This window comes from Boleophthalmus pectinirostris, unplaced genomic scaffold, assembly GCF_026225935.1.
Source record: "Boleophthalmus pectinirostris isolate CB_2022bp ecotype Guang Dong unplaced genomic scaffold, ASM2622593v1 HiC_scaffold_13, whole genome shotgun sequence".
In the NCBI taxonomy this organism is placed as follows: domain Eukaryota; kingdom Metazoa; phylum Chordata; class Actinopteri; order Gobiiformes; family Gobiidae; genus Boleophthalmus; species Boleophthalmus pectinirostris.
In genome coordinates, this window is record NW_026571036.1 from 22,640,726 (window position 1) to 22,651,687 (window position 10,962).

Consider the following 10,962-nt stretch of genomic DNA (forward strand, 5'->3'; position numbering starts at 1 on the left):
GAATTGTATCGAATGATATTATATGACCTAGTTTATCAAGCACATGAATGTTCAGTGGAAGGTGTTGTAAAAGGTCCTTCCATTGTGATTGTATCCACATATATGTTGATACATGTAAAGATTGCACAGAACCAGGTCAGCTTTTCTTTTCTGGGATTATATGCTGCTGCCACGACCAAATACTTTTATTCAACAGGGTTAATCAGAGTATGCTATAGGTGCTATGACTCAAAGGGTCACAAATGATACAAAATATGAATGAGTTGACATTTCACACCTTGGGGTAGTTCAGTGGATTTGCAGATACTCCTTTCTGTAACAACTAGGGTAACTAAGGTAACTTGAATGAGTAGCAAAACATATTACATAACTCCACAATCCTTAGTCTAATTTACAGAATTAAACTTTATTTTACTATGGACCCTACCTGAACAACAACCTGATGACATACTTCATTCCAAATTATATGGACATTTCTACTGACTATTACGAGGCTGTTGTGTTTAGCAGTCTGCTCACAAGTGTGGGGCACAATCTGTACTGAACTGAACTATAGATTTTACATTTTACATACAAAATTTTCTCGTTACCCCTCCAATAATGCATGAAATACTTTTCCCTCTGCTTAGCAACATTTTATATTTAATTGCTTTTCATGGTTGAGCTGAGTTTGCCTTGATGCATCTCAACTAATGTAATGAATATTTACACACATATAGTGAGCATTTATTGCGGGTGAATATGACCTTGTTGATTTTGAATACATTCCCACCACAGCAGACCACTCACATTCAACGCTTGTTTTCTATAGGTCTGCATTGGTGGAATCCTCTTGTCCTCCTGTCTCCTTCCATCATTGTTTTTATGTGTTCATCTGTGTTTCTCGTGGGGTATTTAGTCAATTAAACATCGTGCATGACATGTTAAAAGTGTTAATATTGTAAGTGGTACTTTGTAGGAAGCAAATGATATACCATATAACATGATTTAACAAGAAAAAGCAGATACGATTTTACATTTTCTGATGCAATTTTATGCAACACCATTTTCGACCCTGCTTGTTCAATTCTTTGGTTTTCAAATATGATGATGCCACAGTCTGAGATAAAACTGGATCCAGTTTTCTTGTATTTTTATTTATTATAGATGTTGTATTTCTTCCAAATATCCAAAAGGAAAAAATATATATATATCTATGTGTGTGTGTGTGTGTGTGTGTCTGTGTGTGTGTATATATATATATATATATATATATATATATATATATGATATATTTTATTTTTTTTAACTTAACAAGTTAACTATACTTTTTACCTGCTCAACAATATTGTATCTTTTGAATGGGTAAAAAGTCATCAAAATGTTTCACAAACCCAGAAGCTGAAGCCCATTCATATCTCCAACATAAGATAAATTAAATCTTTTCTCCTCCAGGCTCAAGACTCTGGACGGTGAGTTGGTCCTGATTTTTCTCCATCAGAGGACCACCTTTCGGACCTTGGTTCTAGCTGCCCCCACGCCTGCCCCCGCCTGTGCCCCTGTCTGCCCCTGTCTGCCCCTGCTCTGTGTGGGAGTGATGAGGAGCCCTGTGTGGAGCCTGGTTGTGCTGGTGCTGGGGTTCATGTCCAGCCCTGTGAAGGCCGACTGCCAGGGGGAGTGTGTGGCCTGTGGGATCCTCCTACAGGAACAGCAGATGGAGCAAGCCTTTAACACTATGGTGAGTACACAGCGCTCGCGGGCAGAGCAGATAAGAGCAGGGCTAATGCGTCCTGTCAACAGCACACCGCGTGGGCCAACCATCACAAACACGGCCAGACCAGATGAATCCGCGATTACAGAAGCCATTTTATTTTCTCTCCACCGCTGTCTGCTCCTGTTGTGTGGGTTGAGGTTGTTTGGTTGTACTCAAATAGAGAAACAACTTTTGCCAAAAAGTTAAACTTGCAGACTTTTTAATCTCCAAACAAGACTTACATGTGCTACAAGTTTGATAGATCTTTAAAAATCCATTTTGTAAGCCTCAAGGTGGCATTGCTGGTTTTGAGAGATAAGCCGACAGAAAGGGTTTCCCAATACAGAAATCCTTGTTTATATGTGTATGCATATATTTCAATAGAATAGATTACACTTTTCTGTGTAGAGCATCTACAAAAAATACCCACTCCCACATCTCTCCTTAAAGGTGCACTGTGTAACTTTTCTGATTGAAGATATGGCATCTGCTTGTCTCCCTCTACTGAGATCACTATAAGTCAGATCTGTGACGAAACAACATCTCTCGCTTATGTTTCCCAAGGTATTTTTGCACTAAAATACCTGTAATACATTTAAAATGGGTGTTTAATGCCATAGTGTGGAACATTCCAGGAAAGCAATATCTTCACAGGGACAAATCGATTCTGAACACATCACCTGACAAATTGCAAATCTATGCAGATGTTTTCTAAATTACACTGAGCAAGGAACACAAATATCTGCCTTTTTGTTCATTCATTCAATTCAACTGTATATGTGTGTAGAGGAATGCAGTCTAAACTAGAACAATCCCATCTCTGCACAGACAGATCGGGGTAAAAATAGTGTGTGGGTGTCCATGAATCGCCTCAGAATGGCTAATTTAGCTGATAATGATGCAGAGAAAGACAGCTGGGACCTTTTGGGAAGTTGTAATGGAACTATGTAATTGAGTGCGGGCGGGTTTGGTGCGGCCAGCTCTACCCAGTGACTGACACCTTTTATCAGGCGGCATTGTGTGCGTCGTACCCCCCAGAGCCCCAGGTGGATCCTCTCTCCAATCCCTTTTGTTTCCGGCACCAAACAGAACCACTGTGTTTGTTATCATGTCAGGAAGCACTCTGATTAATGCTACCTCTACACACACTGCACATTGATATATACTTTAATCTATACCTTCCTGTTGCCTTATGTTAAGTTACCTTCATCTAAGAGGAAAAAAACAGCCAGCCCGCTAATGCTAATTATGAGCGGTGTAGTCTTTTGTACTCCTATATGAATCCTCTGGGATCCTCCTTTAAGCCCTTTGTTTAAAAGCGAGAATAAAAATGCAAAGACAATGAAGGTCTAATGCAGACTGAATACAGTGAACATAATCATTGAAGCAGCCCAGAGAAGAGAGGGCAATTATGCAATTTAATTAAAATGTGAATGCTGGTTTGGAGGCTCACTGGTGTTGGGAAAATGGTTACTTTATCTGCCTTTGGAGTGGGAGGTCTGGGCTTTGGTGTTGTCTCTCTCATTATGTGCAGGTCCCAAGCCAATAGGTTAAGGTACACTTCATTGTCTTCATGAAAATCTTTTCTCTGCATTTGACCCATCCTTTAATGCTGCTATGGCAACCTGTCAGGAGCAGTAGGTGCCTTAGTGCATTCACTGGGGACCCATCTCTATATCTTGAATGGTACTGTTTACCCAGGGCCCAAAATAGGGATGGGCTCTTCACAAAATCTCTAACATGCAATTTTCATATAGAGAGCCCAACAAGATGATTTGTACTCAGGGTCCAGAATTTTGTACAACACCCCTGGTCAGGATTCAAGACTATCTTAGCTGGAGGCTTTTAACATTTGAGCATGTTTTGGGTTGCTTGCGGAAACCAGAGTACTTGAAAGAAATCCAAAAAAGATTTCCAGAATCCAGAAACATGCAAGTTGTAGTCAAACCTGGAGGAGTTCTTGCTGTGAGTTGAATGCTAGCTTTAACTGGCATTAAAGAGGAATACATGAAGTATATACAACAAAAGTGACTACTGTCTACATAATGTCTGTCCAGAGCAGTAAGCCAGTAAGGGTTGAATTTGACCTGATATTGAACCAGGATCCTAAACAAATCCAAATTAAGGATTATGCTATTGTGCCTGTTTTAGATTGATAAAATACAGACCTAGAAAATACATCCATACAGACAACACACAAACTCCACATGGGTAGGATTAAAATCTGTTTCATTGCTGTAAAATGGACATGTAATAACTGCTTCACCAATGTCAAACACAGTGACAACGCAGTCTTAAGAAGTCAGTTGAAGCAAGTAATTTAATTGATGTAACTTTTTCTGTCAGAATTTGATAGAACCACTTTGAATTCCCAACATGTCTGCAGACTGGTGTGGAAAATGAGGAGTAAATGAAGCAGCGACCGCAGCTAATAATTATAATAACCAAAATCTAATCGTCCATCCCAGCGGTCTCCAAGCCATCCCTTTTTACAAACCTTTTTTTCTCTGATATCTAATGTCCTAACCCCAATAGCCCCATTTTCTTTGGTTTACCACACTTCCTCAACAACACACAAGCCCCCTCCTCTCTCTCAAACTCCGTGACAGCATTGATCCAATAGAAGGTCCCCTGGTGTGCTCATTTCATTTACGATGCTTAATTAATTTGTGCTGATAGACTCGCTGAAGAACTCCCTCTCCTCCTCATTCCTTTGATGCGAACAGGTTTTCAGATAACCAGGCAATCTATGGCTTTTGAGGCAGATTTGAGGAGTAAATGGGATTTACTGCTTAACCTCACTCTGAAATTTAACTTGAAAAGGGCGAAGACTGTGGACACGTCACACATGTGGAGGTGGATGGAGTAGCCAGGGTGGCAGAATGGACTGGGTGGTATTGTTACCTAAAAATAATATTGTTGAAGTAAAGTAATTACCAGTATTGGGAAGTAACACAAGTAGAGAGAATACGTATTCTGAGTCTTAATTTTGATAAATTAGAGTGAGAAAAACAGAAAACACAGCATTTTGTATTCTTGTCGTTGCTGGTTATTACAATATAACTACTCTAGATGCAATTTTTTTGGCAGAAAGGAATATGAATCTGTTTTTGGTGAAGGGTCTGCCACTTGCTTGCTTGCTTTGCCCAGAATATTCCTCATTATGGCATTAAACATATCTATCACCATGGAGACAAGCAGATTCCGCTACTAAGCCTATAGTTTCAGGTCAAATCTGTGGTCAGACATGTGTTTTTTTTCTGAGGTATTTGTAAGCAATAAAACACCTGTAATTAATGCCATATTGTGGAATGTTCCAGGCACAGCAGAACACGGTTATGGAGACAACCGCTACCAGAAAAGTTACATAATACACCTTTAAAAAAAAAACAAAAAAAACTATGCAACCAAAATGTATGTATCCCTTGGTACATGGTCAAATGAGTCAGCAGGTTACTCAACATTTTGACACTGTGCGTTACCATTTTAATTGCAATATTACAACATTCAAAAACTACGTAAACTGTGGGAAGCGCTGAGTGTCAGGTATGAGGATAATTATGTAGGTCGTTGTGAAGTCAGCTCCAGATCGCTGACGAAAAACTCCCAGACGTCAGCTCTCATTTTAACTGCACATGTCGGAGTCATTGAAAAGTATCATTTTGGGGGAAAAGGAACTCATTTAGCAGCTGTCTATCAAAACCTCTGGCAATTTGCTCTAATTTGGTGCTGTCCATCACTCGCTACAAGTGGATGTCAAATTTAAGAAGTGACGGAGGTGTCGCAGTGGCACCTTTCTCTTTATATGCAGATAGAACTATAGCTTTTTTTTTTTCTCTCAAAATCAAAGAGTCTGCCAGCCATTTTATCAAGAATGTTCTCATTAATTTGTTATATTATGAAAATTAATAGATATAGATATAGATATAGATATAGATATATAGTGGAGTGCACTATGTACCTTGATTCACCACCTGCTTATCATGGAGATACTTAATTACTTTGCCTGGGATGTTTCACAGTATAGCATTAAAGTTGTCTATCTTGCATTTCAATTACATTGCATTACAGGTGTTTTTAATGCTATAAAATTCCTTGAAAAAACATTCATTGTTCTGAGCAGTGTCATCTCTCTGACTTGTAACTTGGCCTAGTGGCCTCACCTACTTCTCTCCCTGGAGATAGATATGATTAATGCTGTACAAAGGAATATTCTGGGCAAAACATTGTCCATGGAAATGTGCTAATCCATAGGCCAGTTGTTCTTAACCTTTTCACTCCTAGTTTTATCTAAAACAAAAACTGACTTTCCAAGTACCAAAAGCTCTAAACCAGGTAAATAATAGGAGCTAAACAAGGGTTAAACAAGGCTTGGTACAGTAGTTATTACCAAAAGGTTACCCAAGGAAGGATGAGAAATGGATCAAACTGCCTTGACTGAACTCTTTTTAACTGTTTGCTCCTGTGCAGGTGTGCTTATTGGAGTGTGAAGGTCACGTCTCCTCTTCGCTCACGTGGGAGGTCTGTAAACGCGCCGTGCCTCTGTCCCAGCAAACAACCTTCTCCAACACCCCTCTGCTCTTCAAAAGAACGGGCGAGGAACTGACCCCCCAGGACCTCCACTCGGACGCAGAGGAACCCCAGTACGACTCTGTCCTCACGGAGTCCACAGAGGAGAGGGAGAGCAGAGATGCGGAGGAAGAGGAGAGCCCGCTAGCACCCAATGACGAGGAAGATAATGCTTCCAGGGCTGTGTCCAAGCGCTTCGGGGGCTTCCAGCGGGGTCGTCACGGTTACAGGAGAATCTTCAGCACCCCCATCAGGCCGCTGCAGAAACGATACGGGGGCTTTATTGGCGTGAGAAAGTCTGCGAGAAAATGGAACAGTCAGAAGAGAGTGAACCAGCTCCTGAGGCAGTACTTGGGCATGAGGAGCAGCCGTAGCGGTCGCCCAGTCACCCGTGTGTGGAGAGAAGAGGACGAATCTGCCCCCCTTCTGTAAATACTTGCCCTAGCCCGCCTTCACCGCTGTGTCCCACTCTGAACTGTGATGTCACAAACAGACTGCACCTTCTGTCTGTCCCAACAAGGAATGTTCTGTGGAGTTTAAGATGTGCCAAAAAGTAAAACGAAACATAAGTAGCTGTATTTCAGAAAATCTCTATTACAGAAATGAAATGTATTAAAGCTGCACTGTGCAACTTTTAGGGTATAGGGTATAACTAGGAAACTGTCTCCATGGAGCTATTATTGCTTTGTCTGGAATGTTCCACAATATGGGGTGGTAAACCCTGCCCCTGTAAAGTTACATTGTGCACCTTTAATTTAGCACAGCAGTATAGTCAGATTTTGCTGGTGTTTTGCCCAGTGCAAAACAGTGACATTCAAGATTTCACTCAAATAAACATAGCTACACCAATCTGAACAGTCACCCCTAAAAGTGGTTAGTGAAAAATAGAACAGAAATATTAGCAAAAGAGTCAAATGTATCAAATTTTTAACAGTTGTCAAACCTTGAAGTTATGCTACCCAGAAGATGTTTCCTTTATTATTTTTGGCACAAACTGAATTCCATATTTTTTTCTTTTGACCTTATGCCCTTCTTGAAGCACATTTTCATGCCATTCTGTTGAATAAAAGATTGCCTGGAGAAGTGCCATTGAATATGCTGTATTTTATGTTTTGATCTAATGGGCCAAATGAGATTGGATTTGTGTTTTGATGCACTTTGCTGTGGACTCAACATCACGGCTTCAGCAGCTTTTGCACTCTGTACTTTGTGTAATAACTCTTAATGTATTAAATTAATCAAATCAAATTAATTAATGATGAAAATGAATTATAAATCTCCCTAAACTCGTATGTAATTTGTAATTTTATTCTTTCTCTTAAAAATATAGCCATACTTTAGCTGAAGCTAGTGGCTACTGTTAATTAATGTTATAAGAGTCTAATCTTCTACTTTGGGACTTAATTAATTAACGAAAGAGATATAAAATTGGTTTCCTGTCCGTCCAAAATGAGTCTCGTTCCTAATCTTGCCTGTTTTTTGTGGCTTCCTGCTGAGTCGTGATAAAATATGCCATTTTCTTGTGCTGTTGTGGGATTTGTTAATTCAGAGCTACAATGGAGACGGTGGGTTAGCTCAGACTGGTGGAGCAACAGTGGCCTCTAGTGGACATCTCTGTAACAACACTGGGTAGTTTTTGAGACTCATCTGGGATCAGTGATGTAACTGTATAACTAAACTAATCACACAAGGCAAACAATTCAGGCACTTCAAGTACTTCTACTTCTATCATTTTTCATTCTTCTGATCATGAATTTGAAAATGATCCTCCAAATAAATGAAACATATTTAAATATAAATTATGAAATTACAAAAAACAGATCCAAAATTCGTTCCTATTATTAATTGTTGTTTTAAATCTAAATATTCTGCATATTTATGGAATATTTTAATATCTATATTGATATTAAATTATAAGCAGTCTCACATTAGGCTACTGAAGCACGTAATCATTGTAATTAAGTTGAAAAATAAAGTAACATTATTTGGTAAATTATAAAAATTAAATCCATTACAATACAAAAGGTTATATCGTTGTGAACATACATCTGAATACTGATCCCAGGTCAGTTCTCAAGATATTTGCAGTGTCACTCAATCCTGGACTATTGATTCAGATTATATTAAGATTAATATGTAGGGACCAAAGATCATCTCCACTGTTGGAAAGACAGTTGCAGCTTTTGCTCTTTTGTTTAGTCCGTTTCACTGCATCCAAAAGTATTTTACTGGTGTTTTTGTGCTGAACAAATGTACAGTCTCGTATGCTTCTGAGTGAGTGTCTGAGGAGAGAGAGAGTGCACGTGCATGTGTGTCTGTGTGTAAATAATAAATATCTTGGCATTCAAAATACAACTTTGTGAATAGTTTTAGATCACATGACACCATTGTTGAAGATGGAAAAGTACAATAAAATAGTTTGCTATTTCTTTGGTGGACTGTCGTGAAAATCAATATAAAGTGTGGAGGACAAGTTCATTTAAGTTAGTAAAGACCTACAAGTCACACTTTTTGGGAGGAATGTATTTTATAAAATCAGAGACCAAGAACACACATTTTATCTTGAAAGGACAGTGTTAGTAATAACAATAGAACAGAGAACAACAGGCCATTAACGCAAGACATTAAGTTATTCAGATAGCTATAGCATAAACCACATAACATAACAAGTTTACCTAAATCCACTGAATTCTTCACCCTTGGTGTCACTTCTGAGCAACTCCGTGACATTCAGAGGCAAGTTATTTTAATAGATCCTTGGGTAAATGGAAAGTTCCAGGAAAATTGCATGGCGCATCCTCCAGGTTGCCGTGAAGCTGTGTTCGCCATCCGCGCCTTTAGCCAGTCCCTTATAAGTTTCTCGCTCACTCCAAACTTTCTTTCTGCTGCTTGATTATCATTTAAAATTTTCATTGGTACAGAAGTATTGGTGCAATCGACTGGCATGATACAGACAAAACAGCGGCTCTGCAGGAGACATGCGCAGTAACAGTGGTACAGGAAATAGAAAAATAGATTTGTTTAATCAGATTTAGAATTTTAAATGCTGGTGAATTTTTCACTTTTTTAACCTTGAAAAAAAAAAAAAAAAATTCTTATTCTAAAGTTGCTGAATTTTGCAGTTAACATTTTCAATGTGCTTAAAAATTCAAAATAAAAACCTATTAATCACATATTTTCAAGACCTCAGTCTAAATTCAGAGTACAGTCCCTGACAAAAGTCTTGTCGCTTATCCATTTTGTAGAAACAAAAGCTTATAACTTGACTTTAAATTAATCGATTGGTTTTAGAAATGTCTCATATGAAAGCTAAAACCCTCCCAAATTATGCTAAATAAACTAAAATAAATTTGCTTCACTGAAGAAAGATTGATCATTTAATGAACAGAGAAAGGTCAGATTTTGGCAAGACAAAAAGTTTTGTCGCCTACAGAAAATTGAACAGATAATTTACTTCAAATACAAAAATATGTTGCATAACGTCAGTGAATTAAGTAGTGGTGCTGTGAGATCCATATTTAATATCTTGTATGACTTCCATGAGCTTCAAGGACTACATCCATGCGGTTCAACAATGATTCATACAATTTGTTGATGAAGTCATCAGGAATAGCAAAGAAAGCGTCTTACATGCCTCCCAGAGTTCATCAAGATTCTTTGGTTTTGTCTTCCATGCTTCCTCTTTCATTCTACCCCAGACATGCTCAATGATGTTCATGTCTGGTGACTGGGCTGGCCAGTCCTGGAGCACCTTGATCTTCTTCACCTTGAGAAACTTTGATGTAGAGATAGAATTATGCGATGGAGCACCATCCTGCTGCAAAATTTTACCCCTTTTATGGTTGGGAATGTAAGAGGAGCTAATACTTCTTGATATTTTAGGCTATTAATATTGCCTTCCACCCTGCAAATGTCTCGCACAGCCCCATACTGGATGGAACCCCAGACCAGGATTTTTCCGCTACCATACTTAACTGTTTTCTGGGTGAATCTTGGATCCATGCGGGCTCCAGTAGGTCTCCTGCAATATTTGTGGCAGCTGTGATGTAATTCAACCGAGGATTCATCTGAAAAATCCACCTTCTGCCACTTTTCCAGTGTCCATCCTTTTAGCAGGCTGTGGGACTTGGCAAATGCCACACGGTTTTTTAATTGCCTTTTGTTTAGTGCTGGTTTCTGTGCACTGATTTGACCATGGAGGCCATTTCAAGACAGAATTCTACAAACTGTTCAGGTTGACACAGGGACTTGAGGTGACCAGGCCTGGTGGAGTCTGCTGCAGTGGAAAAGGGGCTGGCCTTGGATTTTCGAATCAACAAACGGTCCTCCTGAGCAGTTGTCTTGCGGGGTCTGCCGGACCTGGGCTTGTCAAAAACATCTCCAGTCATTTCAGATCTTTTTCTTATTCTTTGTACTTGACGCTGAGACACATTGAAGGTGTCAGCCACCTCAGCAGTGGATCTGGTCTTCAGCCTCTTGATAATTAACGCTTTGGTCTCAGGGTGGATCTTAGGCATGTTGTCAGAGGTCAAGTTGCAGTTGATGTGAAGGTCTGGTGTGCTGGGGGTCTTTTTATACACACCCACTAACTGATTGATCAGTATCTGATCACAGGTGAGGCTGTAATCTAGGATTGGGTGCATCATATGACAAGGCGACAA

General features: G+C 39.4%; 1 protein-coding gene across 1 annotated transcript; it reads left to right on the forward strand.

Annotated features, from left to right (window-relative positions):
• Positions 1 to 1,576: 1,576 nt before the first annotated feature.
• Positions 1,577 to 6,733, forward strand: pnocb (prepronociceptin b). The gene is made up of 2 exons (XM_020918678.1): positions 1,577 to 1,717; positions 6,203 to 6,733. The coding sequence occupies exons 1-2, from the start codon at positions 1,577 to 1,579 to the stop codon at positions 6,731 to 6,733; spliced, it is 672 nt and encodes a 223-aa protein (XP_020774337.1).
• Positions 6,734 to 10,962: the final 4,229 nt, after the last annotated feature.